At 47.6% G+C, this 18,096-nt stretch overlaps 1 protein-coding gene across 2 annotated transcripts; it reads left to right on the plus strand.

The window, feature by feature from the left end:
• ripk4 (receptor interacting serine/threonine kinase 4) lies at nucleotides 1–17,184 on the plus strand. 2 transcript variants are annotated; one of them, XR_004221199.1, is made up of 9 exons: nucleotides 1–305; nucleotides 6,800–7,091; nucleotides 9,603–9,751; nucleotides 9,910–9,959; nucleotides 12,880–13,038; nucleotides 13,593–13,699; nucleotides 14,037–14,295; nucleotides 14,618–16,625; nucleotides 16,966–17,184. XR_004221199.1 is itself a non-coding variant. In XM_002941286.5 (8 exons), exons 1-8 carry the CDS (start codon nucleotides 124–126, stop codon nucleotides 15,571–15,573), a joined length of 2,154 nt encoding a protein of 717 aa, XP_002941332.1. In that variant the 5' UTR covers nucleotides 1–123; the 3' UTR covers nucleotides 15,574–17,184. The 2 variants fall into 2 exon arrangements, 1 of the variants encoding a protein (XP_002941332.1); XM_002941286.5 differs by having other exon boundaries at nucleotides 14,618–17,184.
• Nucleotides 17,185–18,096: the final 912 nt, after the last annotated feature.

Genomic DNA, 18,096 nt, shown 5'->3' on the forward strand with positions numbered 1-18,096 from the left:
TCAGCGCACACACCTTAATCACCTGGGCAGGCAGCTCGGCTTCCCAGAAGAGGGTTGAGTCGCAGAGACGGAGGACATAGTCGCACAGAGTCGGGACTCAGGCGCAGTGGGCGCGGCGGCACCATGGATAAGGAGGGCGCATCCCCCTGGGATATGGGGCTGCTCAGGACCTTTGACTCCCGGGAGTTCTGCGGCTGGGAGAAAGTCGGCTCCGGGGGCTTCGGGCAGGTCTATAAAGTCAAACACATCTCCTGGAAAACTTGGCTGGCCATCAAGTGCCCCCCCAGCCTTCATGTGGATGAGAAGTAAGTCGGGGGGCTTCTTGGCTACTGGGGGATCTGCGGGATCAGTTGCGCTGTGCGGTGTTTATTGGACCCTCCGCGGTGGCTTTGCGCTCCATTCCGCAGCATGATGTTGCGCAGAGCTATCGCTATTATTGGTGTGTGCGGATAAATTGCTCTTAGTTGTTACCTTTAACTTTGTGCCCAGACCTTTATCACATAGTGTCTGCAGTTGCCCCAGTTGTTGTGCAGTTGCCCCAGTTGTTGTGCAGTTGCCCCAGTTGTTGTGCAGTTGCCCCAGTTGTTGTGCAGTTGCCCCAGTTGTTGTGCAGTTGCCCCAGTTGTTGTGCAGTTGCCCCAGTTGTTGTGCAGTTGCCCCAGTTGTTGTGCAGTTGCCCCAGTTGTTGTGCAGTTGCCCCAGTTGTTGTGCAGTTGCCCCAGTTGTTGTGCAGTTGCCCCAGTTGTTGTGCAGTTGCCCCAGTTGTTGTGCAGTTGCCCCAGTTGTTGTGCAGTTGCCCCAGTTGTTGTGCAGTTGCCCCAGTTGTTGTGCAGTTGCCCCAGTTGTTGTGCAGTTGCCCCAGTTGTTGTGCAGTTGCCCCAGTTGTTTTGCAGTTGCCCCAGCTATTCCTACCTGAAGCTGCAGTTGCCCCAGTTGTTGTGCAGTTGCCCCAGTTGTTGTGCAGTTGCCCCAGCTATTCCTACCTGAAGCTGCAGTTGCCCCAGTTGTTGTGCAGTTGCCCCAGCTGTTGTGCAGTTGCCCCAGCTGTTGTGCAGTTGCCCCAGCTGTTGTGCAGTTGCCCCAGCTGTTGTGCAGTTGCCCCAGCTGTTGTGCAGTTGCCCCAGCTGTTGTGCAGTTGCCCCAGCTGTTGTGCAGTTGCCCCAGCTGTCGTGCAGTTGCCCCAGCTGTCGTGCAGTTGCCCCAGCTGTCGTGCAGTTGCCCCAGCTGTCGTGCAGTTGCCCCAGCTGTCGTGCAGTTGCCCCAGTTGTTGTGCAGTTGCCCCAGTTGTTGTGCAGTTGCCCTTATTTAGACCCTTCTGATTGTCGGCTCAGACCTTTGTGCATTTATTGAAAGCTTTATTTTGTGCCCAGACCTTCCCTCGGTGCTTAAGCCATTTCTGTAAAGTAGTGCTCAGGCTATTAAAGGAGAAGCTCACCTTCAAGTTGTTTTAGATTCTTAGAAATGTTTCAATTGGTCTTCTTTTGTTTATTATAGTTTTTGAATAATTTACCTCCTTCTTCCGACTCTTTTTCCAGCTTCAAATGGGGGTCACTGACCCCGGCAGCCAAACCCTATTGCTCTGTGAGGCTACAATTGTATCATTATTGCAACTTTTTATTACTTGCCTTGCTACTCTCCCATGCAAACCACTGCTGGTTGCTAGGGTAAATCAGACCCTAGCAACCAGATAGCTGCTGAAATTCCAAACTAGAGGGCTGCTGAACAAGAACCCAAATAATTCAAAAACGACACAAAATCAAAAGTTGAAGAAGACCAATTGCAAGGCGCGGCGGTGCCCATGGCTGTGCGTTGCTCGGCGCTGTCCCTGTGGGAGGGTGTGTGTGGGAGTGTGTAATCCGGCGCAGGGTGAACGTGCTTGTGTGTTGGTGAGTTACACAGAGGTCACAGGGTGTGCAGTTCAACTACACCTCTGCGCCGACTTGTTTGTTTACTCGGAGAACATGCCCTGCCTGCTCCTTCCGGCTGCCTCGCAGCTTCCTCCATCAATCGACTCCCGTCATCTGTCATGGCTCCCGCCATTGCTTTCAGTTTTGCAGAGCCGCACAGTGACGGCGAATAGTGGGGTTCATACGCACGGGGGTATTGTAGGGCTCATTAGCCAGGGTACCCCTGGAACTATAGCAGGGTGACTGTTACCCCAATGTTTCTATATATCTGTAACCTTGTTATGGGCTAAGGGGGCCCAGCCTGAAGGCCAGTTAGGGGGGGATTTGGGGTGAGTGCTTATTTGTGCCCTGGGTACCCCTGGAACTATAGCGGGGTGACTGTTACCCCAATGTATCTATATATCTGTAACCTTGTTATGGGCTAAGGGGGCCCAGCCTGAAGGCCAGTTAGGGGGGGATTTGGGTGAGTGCTTATTTGTGCCCTGGGTACCCCTGGAACTATAGCAGGGTGACTGTTACCCCAATGTTTCTATATATCTGTAACCTTGTTATGGGCTAAGGGGGCCCAGCCTGAAGGCCAGTTAGGGGGGGATTTGGGGTGAGTGCTTGTGCCCTGGGTACCCCTGGAACTATAGCAGGGTGACTGTTACCCCAATGTTTCTATATATCTGTAACCTTGTTATGGGCTAAGGGGGCCCAGTCTGAAGGCCAGTTAGGGGGGATTTGGGGTGAGTGCTTATTTGTGCCCTGGGTACCCCTGGAACTATAGCGGGGTGACTGTTACCCCAATGTATCTATATATCTGTAACCTTGTTATGGGCTAAGGGGGCCCAGCCTGAAGGCCAGTTAGGGGGGGATTTGGGGTGAGTGCTTATTTGTGCCCTGGGTACCCCTGGAACTATAGCAGGGTGACTGTTACCCCAATGTTTCTATATATCTGTAACCTTGTTATGGGCTAAGGGGGCCCAGCCTGAAGGCCAGTTAGGGGGGGATTTGGGGTGAGTGCTTATTTGTGCCCTGGGTACCCCTGGAACTATAGCAGGGTGACTGTTACCCCAATGTTTCTATATATCTGTAACCTTGTTATGGGCTAAGGGGGCCCAGCCTGAAGGCCAGTTAGGGGGGGATTTGGGGTGAGTGCTTGTGCCCTGGGTACCCCTGGAACTATAGCAGGGTGACTGTTACCCCAATGTTTCTATATATCTGTAACCTTGTTATGGGCTAAGGGGGCCCAGTCTGAAGGCCAGTTAGGGGGGATTTGGGGTGAGTGCTTATTTGTGCCCTGGGTACCCCTGGAACTATAGCGGGGTGACTGTTACCCCAATGTATCTATATATCTGTAACCTTGTTATGGGCTAAGGGGGCCCAGTCTGAAGGCCAGTTAGGGGGGATTTGGGGTGAGTGCTTATTTGTGCCCTGGGTACCCCTGGAACTATAGCGGGGTGACTGTTACCCCAATGTTTCTATATATCTGTAACCTTGTTATGGGCTAAGGGGGCCCAGCCTGAAGGCCAGTTAGGGGGGATTTGGGGTGAGTGCTTATTTGTGCCCTGGGTACCCCTGGAACTATAGCAGGGTGACTGTTACCCCAATGTTTCTATATATCTGTAACCTTGTTATGGGCTAAGGGGGCCCAGCCTGAAGGCCAGTTAGGGGGGATTTGGGGTGAGTGCTTATTTGTGCCCTGGGTACCCCTGGAACTATAGCGGGGTGACTGTTACCCCAATGTTTCTATAAATCTGTAACCTTGTTATGGGCTAAGGGGGCCCAGCCTGAAGGCCAGTTAGGGGGGGATTTGGGGTGAGTGCTTATTTGTGCCCTGGGTACCCCTGGAACTATAGCAGGGTGACTTTTACCCCAATGTTTCTATATATCTGTAACCTTGTTATGGGCTAAGGGGGCCCAGCCTGAAGGCCAGTTAGGGGGGGATTTGGGGTGAGTGCTTATTTGTGCCCTGGGTACCCCTGGAACTATAGCAGGGTGACTGTTACCCCAATGTTTCTATATATCTGTAACCTTGTTATGGGCTAAGGGGGCCCAGCCTGAAGGCCAGTTATGGGGGGATTTGGGGTGGGTGCAAGGGACACTCTCTCTATCCCCTGCCCTGTTCCCTTGATGCGTGGGTGCCATTATGAATGGGGGTGGCTGCTGGGAGTGATGGGGGGTGCCTGGGATTCCTGTACAGACCTGTCTGGCTTTCGTTGGACAGTGTCAATGAGGAAATATTTCAAACCCGTGATATCCGCAAGGCGCTCCCGATTAATGACATTGTTTGTACAGTGCTGGAGCCCAGGCTCGCTATCCGAATTCCAACCCGGCAGACTTGGGAGCCACTCTGACCTATTGAATAATGTTACGTCTGGCACCCTGGGCCCTGCAGAAATGGTGCAGACTCTGTTTAAAACAAATGTTTTAAAAACAGACTTGAAGCCCTATACCATTTAATAGTCAGTCTTATCATTTACAGTAGGGGGTACATTATCCCTTATAATACATGAGTGATACTCAGAGTTCCCTGTATAACTCAGCCTGCAGCCTTGTGCCTTTATATGGGGGGCACAGAACCCCTCAGTGACTGCTAATATCCTTATCATTTACAGTAGGGGGTACATTATCCCTTATAATACATGAGTGATACTCAGAGTTCCCTGTATAACTCAGCCTGCAGCCTTGTGCCTTTATATGGGCACAGAACCCCTCAGTGACTGCTAATATCCTTATCATTTACAGTAGGGGGTACATTATCCCTTATAATACATGAGTGATACTCAGAGTTCCCTGTATAACTCAGCCTGCAGCCTTGTGCCTTTATATGGGCACAGAACCCCTCAGTGACTGCTAATATCCTTATCATTTACAGTAGGGGGTACAGTATCCCTTATAATACATGAGTGATACTCAGAGTTCCCTGTATAACTCAGCCTGCAGCCTTGTGCCTTTATATGGGGGGCACAGAACCCCTCAGTGACTGCTAATATCCTTATCATTTACAGTAGGGGGTACATTATCCCTTATAATACATGAGTGATACTCAGAGTTCCCTGTATAACTCAGCCTGCAGCCTTGTGCCTTTATATGGGCACAGAACCCCTCAGTGACTGCTAATATCCTTATCATTTACAGTAGGGGGTACATTATCCCTTATAATACATGAGTGATACTCAGAGTTCCCTGTATAACTCTAGGGGTTGCATATAAATCATGTGCATTCTCCTTAGTGTGTGTGAATGGGGGAATACGAGACTAACAGGTTGTCAGGCTTTTGTCTATAAGAGATTTAGCCCCTTGCCATGTTAATGAAAGTGACTGATGTGTAGATGGGTTTATGGGGGGGGGGAGCGAGGGGCTACACACTTGGAATGAATGGGCAGTTATTATGGAAATGGCTTGGGTGGGACGAGAGTAACGGGGGGGGGGGGGGGGTGAGTGTGCACTAGGATTGAATATTTGGGGCCAAAAATGACCCTAATATTTCTACCTGTTTTATAATAACAAAGAATTAGCCTCAATAAACCTTCTATCTTATTAGCCATCAGCCATATTTAATTACAGATGGATCTCGGTGATAATTAAACTGTATGAGCCTTGGCCACTGGCAAATGTCGGGGGTAATCGGGGGGTGGGGGACAAAATTCTAGGCCAACTCAGTTGTGCAATTATCCAATGGTCCATTATACTGCCCCGGGGGGTATGAATGGCAGTGTATGAGTGGAAGCTTTAATGTTATGTCTAATGCTTGGTCATACTTTCCCTTTAAAACATGTATGTCTTTATTTTTGGCACATTCTTACGGCACTTCGAGCCATTAGTAGCACTCGGGCTCATTGTGGTGTGATTGCTGCTGTTTGATATAAGGCAGGTCTGTTTGGGGGTCACTCCTACCTGATAATGAAGAAGTGAGTTTATTGCTTTCAGCCTTACCTGATAGGGTGCCACGGGCCCTGGTGCAGATATTGGACTTTGGCCCCAAGGGCCACCAGTTTTCCCCTGTACAAATGCTTTTTACCCCCCCAAACGCATGTTGTTTTACTCCAGTAAGTGGCGCAGTCCCTCCTCCAGTGACCCCCAATGGTGTAGACCCAGGAGCCATTATACCCCCGGTAGTTACCCCTCTGTGTTTATGCAGCAGTTCATACCAAGCAACTGTACTTTTAATTAATCCAGTCATATTCTGCCCAAAGGCAGTTGCTCAACCTGCGGGTTTGTGGTCTGTTGGAGCACATCTGGCACCTGTAGGGTTAACCTTTGTACTGTATTTGCCCGGACTTGTTACCTTCTGTTCATGTGGTTTCATAGAAAATGTGCAATATACTAGTAAATAAAGTATTGCCCAGTCTTTCTCAAAGAGACCAAAGTCATGTACTGACCAGCAAGTGGACTCATTATGCCCGATGTTCTGGCCATTGCCTGCCCAATCCTGTTGACTCTGTTATTATCATTAGTCATTATCTGTAAAGCTGAGCCGGCCCAATTGGTCAGTCTGTTATATAAATCTTCAAGTCCTTACATTGGTCAATTTATAATCATCTCATTAGTGACTGCATTTCTGTACTGCCTGCCTGCCTTGCGTGGCCATGGGCTGCTTGCCTGCCTGCCTTGCGTGGCCATGGGCTGCTTGCCTGCCTGCCTTGCGTGGCCATGGGCTGCTTGCCTGCCTGCCTGCCTTGCGTGGCCATGGGCTGCTTGCCTGCCTGCCTTGCGTGGCCATGGGCTGCTTGCCTGCCTGCCTTGCGTGGCCATGGGCTGCTTGCCTGCCTGCCTTGCGTGACCATGGGCTGCCTGCCTTGTGTGACCATGGGCTGCCCGCCCACCTACTCTCTATTAAATAGATTGCTACCCTTTCCCGTTGCCATGGGTATATTCTGAACAATTTGTTTTTTTTGTTGCCACAGAGAGCGGATAGAGCTGGTGGAAGAGGCCAAGAAGATGGAGATGGCCAAGTTCCGGTGCATTTTACCAGTGTATGGGATCTGCAGTGACCCGGTGGGCTTAGTGATGGAGTACATGGAGACCGGCTCCTTGGAGAAGCTCTTGGCGTCAGAGTGCCTGCCTTGGGATTTGCGCTTCAGGATAATCCACGAGACTGCGGTGGGCATGAACTTCCTGCACTGCATGAACCCGCCCCTCTTGCACCTTGACCTCAAGCCGGCCAACATCCTACTGGATGGCCATTACCATGTGAAGGTAAGTGACTGTTATATCTCACGTTTCATGCAATGGGTGGCGACTTTCTGCCCCACTTGCTACTTTGGGTTGGGGGGTGGGGGGCGGCGGGTATATTGATGATGGCGCTGGAATGAGCGGAATGCAGACTGGCCTGGCAATTAGGGAAACCCTAAATATACACAAGGTACGTCCGGGGATACTTAATCAGCAATTAGGCGGCACGTTAATAACAAAGGCTGCTTTATAATCCTGATGTAAAGGCATTTACTGGAGAATAATGTCACTTGTTGTGGCTGCGCGGGCCCCATTTTGTCTCATAATACTCATTATTACCAATGTGCCGTAAAAAGCTTTTATTCAGGAAATCTGCCAGTGACTCTCATTGCCTCGTGCTGTTTATAATCACATTTATCTTATTATTATTATTAACATTTATTTATAAAGCGCCAACATACCCCGCAGCGCTGTACAATAAGTGGGTTTTATACATTGGGCATACAGAGTAACATATAAAGCAATCAGTAACCGATACAGGAGGGGAAGGGAGCCCTGCCCAAAAGAGCTTACACTCTACAAGGAGTAACATATAAAGCAATCAGTAACCGATACAAGAGGGGAAGGGAGCCCTGCCCAAAAGAGCTTACACTCTACAAGGAGTAACATATAAAGCAATCAGTAACCGATACAGGAGGTAAAGGGAGCCCTGCCCAAAAGAGCTTACACTCTACAAGGAGTAACATATAAAGCAATCAGTAACCGATACAAGAGGGGAAGAGAGCCCTGCCCAAAAGAGCTTACACTCTACAAGGAGAAAGGGTTGAGACACAAGGTGTGGGGGGGTGAATCATGGCTGCTGCCCCAAGCCCATCGATTCCGCTGCATTTATGGGTTTATATTCTGTGTGGCTTCTCCTTCTTCTACTGCACTTTGTTCTCGAGACGTGTGTGTTTGTTTAACCGCGCCTGTGTTGGGCCGGGCCGTTCATGCCTGCACCCGCCTGCTGGCTGCCATTCAGAATTCAGTTTAGGGAAGGTTCCTCACCATACGATTTATTAATGGTTCATCAGCTGTCAAACAATTCTTTTCACTTTATTGTGCAGAGTTTTATGGTATCTCTCTGTACAGGCTATGAGCAAACTTAGGGGGCTGTTCCTGCTGAATTGTGCTTAGTACAGGGGAATCCCTATGCTGCCATAGTTTTATGGTATCTCTCTGTACAGGCTATGAGCAAACTTAGGGGGCTGTTCCTGCTGAATTGTGCTTAGTACAGGGGAATCCCTATGTGCCATAGTTTTATGGTATCTCTCTGTACAGGCTATGAGCAAACTTAGGGGGCTGTTCCTGCTGAATTGTGCTTAGTACAGGGGAATCCCTATGCTGCCATAGTTTTATGGTATCTCTCTGTACAGGCTATGAGCAAACTTAGGGGGCTGTTCCTGCTGAATTGTGCTTAGTACAGGGGAATCCCTATGTGCCATAGTTTTATGGTATCTCTCTGTACAGGCTATGAGCAAACTTAGGGGGCTGTTCCTGCTGAATTGTGCTTAGTACAGGGGAATCCCTATGTACCATAGTTTTATGGTATCTCTCTGTACAGGCTATGAGCAAACTTAGGGGGCTGTTCCTGCTGAATTGTGCTTAGTACAGGGGAATCCCTATGTACCATAGTTTTATGGTATCTCTCTGTACAGGCTATGAGCAAACTTAGGGGGCTGTTCCTGCTGAATTGTGCTTAGTACAGGGGAATCCCTATGTGCCATAGTTTTATGGTATCTCTCTGTACAGGCTATGAGCAAACTTAGGGGGCTGTTCCTGCTGAATTGTGCTTAGTACAGGGGAATCCCTATGTACCATAGTTTTATGGTATCTCTCTGTACAGGCTATGAGCAAACTTAGGGGGCTGTTCCTGCTGAATTGTGCTTAGTACAGGGGAATCCCTATGTACCATAGTTTTATGGTATCTCTCTGTACAGGCTATGAGCAAACTTAGGGAGCTGTTCCTGCTTAACTGTGCTTAGTACAGGGGAATCCCTATGTGCCATAGATTTATGGTGTCTCTCTGTACAGGCTATGAGCAAATATAGGGGGCTGTTCCTGCTGCAGGAAGGCTGTGTTAGATTGAAAGACTCCGCGTTCAGTTCTATACAAATGCGTTAGTGGGATATAAAGGGAAAGTAAAGCTGAAGATGTGAAACTGATTTCACAGTGGGCATTGTTTGCGTTTTGGCTTTCCTTCAATGTGATTCATAGCACTTTCCCCTGCTGTCAATAGGAACTGACTGACCGAGATCCCTGAGGTTTTAATCTAGTACTGTAGCTTTAAGAACAATAGGATTAATTAGGAATTAAGAAAGCAAAGCTCAGGCAGAGAGAAAAAAAATAACCTTGTTCACTAAAATCGCTGCCATAAAGCAAGAGGGGGCTGCCGTCATTATGTAGGTGAGGGTTAGACACGGGCTCTGGGGGTCGGCAAGGAGCCTTAGTGATTCTTTCACCTTCATTAACCCCTTCCTGTGCTTCCACTTGCAGATCTCGGACTTCGGATTGGCCAAATGGAACGGCTTGTCCAACTCCCACGAGCTCAGCCTGGACGGCATCTGCGGCACCATCGCTTACCTGCCCCCCGAGCGCTTTAAGGAGAAGAACCGCAGCTTCGACACCAAACACGACGTGTACAGGTAAGCCCTTACGGGGGGGATCGGCACGTGTGGGGGGTACATTCCCAATAGGGGCCACTATACCTGTAGCACTTGGTATGAGCCATATAGAAATGTGGGGTATCTGGGGGGGCTAATGCTCATCGCTGGGTTCTGATTTGTGTTTTTTCCCTCCTCAGCTTTGCCATTGTGATTTGGGGGATCCTCGCTCAGCGCAAACCCTTCGCAGGTAAGTCGGATTCCATAGCCTTTTTAAAGGGGAACTTAATCCAGTTCTAGATTTATAGGGCCCTTGCACCAGAAGGAATAAGCCTGGGCAGCCATCAGCGCCAGGGAAACCCAGGGATCCGGCCAAACATGGTGGCCACCAGCAGGGTCGGACTGGGCCGCCGGGACACCGGGAAAAATCCCGGTGGGCCCCAGCGGCCCAGTCCGACCTTTGCCGGCGCTCCCCCTACTGACAGTTCCTCCCCGACGCGTTCAATTTATACGCGCTCGGGGAGGACGTCAGGCAGGGGCTCTGCGGGGGGTTAGGGGGGCCCCTGGGGGGGGTTAGGGGACGCGGCTGGGGCACCTGCAGGGCCCCTGGGGCGGGAGCCCCGGTGGGCCCTGCACCCCCGAGTCCGACCCTGGCCACCAGTCTCGCTGTTACGGGGACCCTGGTTGCCTTGGTTGCAGTTGAGCAGTTGACCAATAGTCTGGGTTTAGTTCTCCTTTAGAGAAGTCTTGCTAAGTGGGAGTTGTAGTTCAACAACGGCTTCAGGTACCTGAACAGAATCCAAGCCGGATGTTTAATTGTGCAAAAATGCAAGATGTACATTGTTTGTATTGAAACTTTCGCTTCTGTTTGTATTAAAGGGGAACTCTACCCGAACATAACATTTTTTTGAAAAATAAATATAATTTCTGGCAACTTTGCAATATACATCAATCAAAAAATGCACAGCCATTTCTTGATTTAATGTAATAATCTGGTTTGGAACAGTTCCCTAAGCCCCGCCCCCGGTTCCCTAAGCCTACCCCCCTGTTCCCTAAGCCCCTCCCCCTGTTCCCCTGCTGATCTGGCTGACTACTTTGTGACTCAAATAAAATGTAACAGTAGTTGCCTGTCCTCAGCCTCCCTTTAGCCTGCCTCCTCCCAATCCCACAATTCCCTGCGGCACACGTGATGTCAATAAGGAAAGGAACATCCCAGTGCAATGCATTGTGGGTTATGTAGTTCCTGCATGCTGTCTGTAAGCTGTGGGGAAGTTGGTAGAATGTGTAACATCAGTGTTTTAGTCCCTCCTCCCCTGCCAGGATTACAAATGATGCAGAAAGAGTAGAACAGTTTTGCAGCTGGATTTCAGCATATAAAATGGGATTTATTCCTACTGTTTGAAGGAACAGATTACAGGGATAGGGGATATTATGGGTTTCTGTGTTGTGCAGGGACTATAAGGGTATAGTGTGCCCAGAAAATTCCCACTCCATATGTTTCAATTTATACATATGAGTGGGAGCTGCCATGTTGCTTTCATGATACCTTATTGTGTATACAGAATGTATAAGGCTCATATCCTTTTGTACATGGCTGTATCGCTTGCCTTAGATCAGGTAACAGCACCGCTAGGGATTCTTTTAGGGGTTTTTTGCTGTATGTTAGTTCCTTGTCAGGGGAAGCAATATGGCAACACCCACACGTGAGTGCAAATAAGCCAGTCGTGGTTATAACCTGATCCCTGCAGCCAGTCTGTGCTCGGGCTGTAATCTGATATTCAGTGTTCCCACTGCCCTTATCTACCAACACAAAGCTGATAAAGACTGATAATGTGCCATAAAATGCAGCCTGATTTATTTCCTTATAGCCTGCCCCCCCAGGGGACAAAACCTCCCGTGTTTGTGTTCCCTAGCAACGGAGACGTTGTGACGTTATGACATTGTGACATTTACACGCCGCAAGGTTACAGCTTCCAAGTCAAACTCTAAACTTCTGCCTCTTTCATTTTCTCATTGGCATTAAAACCAAGGGCCGGTCGTTAGGGTTAGTGAGCCTAGCAACCAAGATACTAACTGTCCTATTATAGAATGCCTAGTATTACCTTTGGATTGGGGGTTTTGATGCAGGAGCTCTTGGAAGCCAAAACCCTCATTCCTTGATGTGTTTCGCTATCTGCTTCCCCTCCTGCCGCCATCTTGTTTCTATTGTCTAAGCAAAGCCCCACCCATTGGAATCTCATATAATAGATAAAAGACTTGGGTCCAGATGTTCTGCAGAATAAAAATAAGCACTTTATCCCCCATCATGCCTCACTGCTGAATGTGTATATTGTGTTTAGGGGACATTAGTGACCCTATTTGCTTTCAAACTGGAGAGTGGCAGGAATTTGGGAATTTGCAAGGCAAACTTCCCCTTTAAAGTGCATCTCATCGCTGCACGGAATGCCCTGCTCTCCCCTGGGATGCAATAAGACGCCTCTAGTTACCGTGTTAGTTATTTATCAGGCAAGGTGTGACATGTAGGCTTTACTTAACCCGAGCCATGGTTACCTGCAGGGCGGGGGTTGGAAAGCGCGGCGGTGTAATCTCGCAGCAGGACGGAAACGAGAAATCACGTGCTGCCGCTTGAGACAGTGGCCTGTGTGGCGTCTTCCCAACATGATAGGGGGGAATAGGAATGCGTCCCCTGAACGGGCTGATTTCTTATACGCCTCGGGGGCCAAGAAACCGGTTTGTTCGGTTGGCTGGGGATGACCCATTAACCCCTTACGTGCTGTGAATCGTAAAATATTCAACCCTGGCTGCCATAGTTGTCACAATGCTATGCCAGGCCTTCCCGGCAATGAAAGGGTTATAGGAGGAATTATCTTAATTGACTAATTGTCCCTGGAAACTAGAACCTGGTATGAATGTGATGCTTTCTGTTCAGGTCCATTCTTGGTGCGGCTCATTAAAAAAAATAAAAAGACCAACTGAATAAATGTCTTAGATATTGTGCTATACCGTTATTGTAAGGCTTAACTGCAAGCCATTCCTATGGACCAAGCCATACGAGTGACTTCGTTGCAGCAATTTATACTCCCAGCCAATTGCTATTGTGACTTTAACCAATTTTTGTAACATCCAGAAAGTACTTCCAATCTAATCCTATGCTGGTTTATTCTTCCTAGAGGAGAAAAACATCCTCCATATCATGGTGAAAGTAGGGGGTGGCCTACGGCCCGACTTATCCCAGATTCCAAGAGTCCGGCCCCAGCAATGCCAAGGAATGATCCAGCTGATGAAGGAGTGTTGGCATGATAAGCCGGACAAGAGGCCTACATTTCAAGGTGAGCGATCGGTTCTATTGGGGTTGGAGGTTATTTGAGGGCCAGTCATTGGGCATTTGGATGCAGGGAAAGAAACACATTGGGTGCCATGGGTTGGGTTGAGTTGATGGAGCCGTTGACTTGATGGTGCCGTTGACTTGATGGTGCCGTTGACTTGATGGTGCCGTTGACTTGATGGTGCCGTTGACTTGATGGTGTTATTGTTGGGCTAATGCACAGAAGCGTTGGCCACGTGCCGAATCCATTCCAGTGATACATGTCAAACAAAGGGCTTTGGACAAGAGAACCATGATTCAGTGTTGCAGGTCTGACTTGCTCAAACATGACAGAAGGGCCTGGCTATTGATTACAGACTTTGTGTCTGATGTGTTTAGCACCATGTATTGTTTCTTGAGGAAACAGGTGAAATCCAGGTGTTGTGCCAATTGACAATCTCCTATGGCACAACAAGGAAGCACTGAGGGCAAGAGAAGGTTCAATCATGTATTATATAGAGAATTACAGTATAGATGGCAATTCTGCATTCATTTATTGACATTTTACCCTTTTTGTAGAAATTACTTCTGAGACGGAACATTTATGTACAAAACATGAAGATGAGACCAGCTGTGTGCAAGCCCAAGAACTTCATGGGAAGGGCACCCTGGATGCGGAGGCAGAGGTGAGACGAATGTTGTGGCTATAGGGCCTCCCTGATGATGCCTTATCCAGAGAAGACTGTTGTTGCAAGGGATATGCACCTTCCACATTTTGTCTTGTGGGTTTGGACAGAGGGTTACTGACCATAGTTCCAATAGACAATTGTCCAGATTTGTGGCTTTGGTGTTTAATTTCCCCTTTACGTTAATGCGTTTTAGGGTCATTTTGGTGAAAGTTGTCAAATTTGTGTTTTTATAGTCTCTCATTGAACTGTTCTAGGCTACTATGTAGTATAACAGTAGCAATACATTTGAGGCTACTCTAGTTTTCTAATCACCGTTATTTGTTGTTCTTTAAAGAATGTGGGTTCCCAGGCTGAGTGCAAACGATCTCCAACTCCTGCTTTTGATAAAGACTACAGCCTCTCCGAGTTACTGTCACAGTTGGATTCTGGCATCTCCCAGACGATGGAAGGTCCAGGTTGTCTCAGCCACAGTGTCTCTGAGCCTCAGCTGGCTTCTAGTGACAAACGGCTTTCCGGGGTGTCTTCCGTGGACTCTGCATTCTCATCACGGGGATCTTTGTCTCTTTCCTTTGAAAAGGACTGCTCCGTACTTGGTAAGTCTTGCCTGTGTCTAGACCACTTGCAACGTTGAGCTAGTCTCAAGAATAGTCTCTTGAGAACCCATAAAGGGTTCACCACATAGTATTGTGGTGTGGTTCAGCATCATTTATGGCACTGTGGTGGCATCTTCATCAGCACCTACAGAAGAATAACAATAATAATTGGGCATAGATCACATTACATTTGCTGCTCGTACTATTAGAGTTACTTCCTTGGCATGGGTCCATATCACTCTTTAAAGCCAATATAATATATTATACCCTTGGATTATGCAACCAGTTACAGATTTTCTCCTCCATTTTCTTTCTCCTTCAGATATCAGTGCAAACGACATCCAAAAGAAGAAGCTTATTGATGCCATTGCGGGTGGCGACACTGCCAAGCTGATGAAGATTCTCCAGCCTCAGGACGTTGACTTGGTTTTGGAGGGACGATCCAGTCTTCTTCACTTGGCCGTGGAGAATGGGCAAGAAGAATGCGCCAAACTCCTTCTGCTCTACAACGCCAGCCCTAACATGACCAACCTGAAAGGCTCCACCCCGCTGCACATCGCCGCTGATAAAAAGCTGAAAAACATTGTGGAGCTGCTTCTTGGGAAGAAGATTAATGTCAACGCCAAAGATGAGGATCACTTTACGGCTCTTCATTTTTCTGCACAAAATGGAGATGAGTGCATCACCAGGATGCTTCTGGAAAAAAGTGCGTCCCTGAACGAGGTGGACATCAAAGGCAGGACCCCCTTGCATGTGGCGTGTCAGCACGGGCAGGAGAACATTGTACGTGTGTTTCTCAGAAGGGAAGCTGACCTGACTTTCAAAGGGCAGGACAACTGGCTTGCTCTGCATTACGCCGCGTGGCAGGGCCACTTAAACATTGTCCGGCTTCTGGCAAAGCAACCTGGTGCCAATATTAACGCCCAGACGTCTGATGGAAGAACCCCGTTGCATCTTGCTGCCCAAAGAGGTCACTACAGAGTTGCCCGGATTCTAGTGGACTTGCGCTGTGATGTGAACATTCCAAGTATCCTGATGAAGACCCCTCTTCACGTGGCGGCAGAAACTGGCCACACCAGCACGGCCAGGTTCCTTCTCAGCCGCGGTGCCAGCGTAAATGCCGTAACTTCCGAAGGCTTTACTGCCCTGGATCTAGCAAGCAACTTAGGCCACTACTCTGCAGTCAAGCTGCTGATGGACGAACAGTCCAACGTTAAACTGAAAGACTCTACTGAAGAAGATTCCTTCTCATCCATAGAAAGTGGCCGGTCCCTTTGAACAAAAGTGGAAATAACTCTGTCTATGAGGTCACTTTATCATTTCACTTCTGTTTTCAAACAAAGGTAACGCGGCGTAAAGAATTAAGGGGCGCTCGTTTGACATCCGTTGGCCCCGACTTGACCACCTTTAGATGTTTTAATACCACGGTGGCTTCTGTAATGCTCCCCTGTCCAGGTGAAGCTCAGGAAAGTGACTGACTGCCTGTAGACATTATTCTTTTACTCAAATTTTTTAAACTTTTTTTTTAATTTCAACACTTGAGAATGATGTGACTAGACTGCTTGAAAATAATGCTCGAGTCTTCCCGCTAAATGTGTTAAAGTGCCCTAGAGCTGACTGTGCTGACAGTTAGAGCTGGTGGTAACGTTCTGGCTGTTGCCCCTCGGTGGTGTAGACAAAATAACAAAAAAAAAAAGAAGCCTCTTTGTGATTGTGACGGAACCGGTCAACCTAACCTTTACTTGCCTCTAATGCAGAACGGACTGTGGAAGTGTAGTCTTTTGTATATAGAGATTGGACTTTAATCCCACCAAGGGGATATCCAGATTTGGTTGTATCCAAATGGTTGAGTAGTATAGTCTGACTTTTAAAAAAAAAAAAAAAAAAAGTTAGGACACTGCTCCTATAATACAGAGGGATGGAAAAGAGACATAAGTGCTGTGCATTTGATAAACTCCGCCCCCGAGGTTCCACTGAAAAGACTACTTTGTACTTTTTTTTTTCTGATAGGTTTTTTTTTGCCTTAACGTTTGGGGGCATGAGCGCACAGGGAGTATAATACCCACAGCTTCAGATTATACTTTTATTATATTTAGATTATAGTCCATAGAATGCTATTAAAAAGGCTCAGATGCCACCGTTCTGCCCTGAATTAAAGTGCAGCTGAACCTCGTGGGCTGCTCATTTAGCTCATTGCTTATAACTGTTATTTACCCCCAAAATTGTCCAGTTAGGACACTGCTCCTATAATACAGAGGGATGGACAGGTCAGGAAAAGAAAAATAATATTAAAGAAAAGTGCTGTGCATTTGATAAACTCCGCCCCCGAGGTTCCACTGAAAAGACTACTTTGTACTTTGTACTGGTTTTTTTGCCTTAACGTTTGGGGGCATGAGCGCACAGGGAGTAAAAATACCCGCAGCTTCAGATTATACTTTTATTATATTTAGATTATAGTCCATAGAATGCTATTAAAAAGGCTTTGATGCCACCCATATGCCCTGAATTAAAGTGCATCTGAACCTCGTGGGCTCCTCCTTTAGTTCATTGCTAATTGCTGTTATTTCCCCCCAAAATTGTCCAGTTAGGACACTGCTCCTATAATACATAGGGATGGAAAGAGACATAATTTCTAAGAAAAGTGACATTTGATAAAACTCCGCCCCCGAGGTTCCACTGAAGCAACTATTTTGTATTTTTTGGGGGGCATGAGCGTATAGGGAGTATAACACCCGCAGCTTCAGATTTTACTCTTATTATATGTAGATTATAATCCATAGAATGCTATTAAAAAGGCTCAGATACAACCCACCTGCCCTGAATTAAAGTGCAGCTGAACCTCGTAGGCTGCCCAGTTAGCTCAGTGCTTATTGCTATTATTTCCCCCAAAATTGTCCTTGTATTTACTTATCAAAATGCTAACATTTGACTTTGTGTGGGCCTTATTGTTTATACTAGAGTCTCTTTTAAAAGAGCCCCACGTGGCCTTGCAACCAAGGGGGGCGGAGCTTATGATGGAGGTAAGAACGGGCAAAAAAAAAAAAAATTCAGGCTATTTTCATCAGTTTTTTACATTTTTTGTCAGCATTAGTAATGGTGCCTTATGTAATAGTACAGAGAAACAACTTATAACAGCCTACTAAGCAACATTTAGACTTCCGTACTGGGCGTCCATTTACTAAAGGGCAACAAAACCACAATATTGTATTGTAGGTGAGGTCTTAACACATTGTGGGGGTCATTTATAAACGCTGGGCAGATTTTACACCTGGGCAGTGACTTATGGCAACCAATCAGATGATTGCTTTCAATGTTCAACCTGCAGCTGGCTGAAAAAAATCTAACCACTGATTGGTTGCTATGGGTTACTGTCCAGGTGCAAATTTTTCCCGTGTTTATAAGTGAGCCCCTGTGAGTCTAATTGGGGGAAAAAATAAATGTTTTATTAGTGAATTGATAATAAGTCTAAGCTAAAATAAAAATAAGTCATCATGGATAGTGATGAGAGAATCTGTTCCGTTTCGCCGAAAAATTTGCGAATCTTTCAAAAGATCTGCGAAACGGCGAAAAATTCTCGAAACGGCGAAAATTTTGTGTGGCAAAAAAATAGTCGCCTGCGACTATTCTTTGGTCGCCCGTGGCTATTATTTGGTTGCCTGCGGCTATTCTTTTGTCGCCCGCGGCTATTCTTTTGTCGCCCGCGGCTTTTCTTTTGTCGCCCGCTGCTTTTCTTTTGTCGCCCGCGGCTTTTCTTTTGTCGCCCGCGGCTATTATTTTGTCGCCCGCGGCTATTCTTTTTTG

This window comes from Xenopus tropicalis, chromosome 2 (genome assembly GCF_000004195.4).
Source record: "Xenopus tropicalis strain Nigerian chromosome 2, UCB_Xtro_10.0, whole genome shotgun sequence".
NCBI classification, from domain to species: Eukaryota; Metazoa; Chordata; class Amphibia; order Anura; family Pipidae; genus Xenopus; species Xenopus tropicalis.

Bases quoted from the DNA above. Each gene is read 5' to 3' on its own strand.
- ripk4 (XM_002941286.5), top strand. From the start codon at position 124: ATGGATAAGGAGGGCGCATCCCCCTGGGATATGGGGCTGCTCAGGACC. The intron at 9,752-9,909 runs GTAAGCCCTTAC...TTCCCTCCTCAG, and splicing joins ACCAAACACGACGTGTACAG to CTTTGCCATTGTGATTTGGG. The intron at 9,960-12,879 runs GTAAGTCGGATT...TATTCTTCCTAG, and splicing joins TCAGCGCAAACCCTTCGCAG to AGGAGAAAAACATCCTCCAT.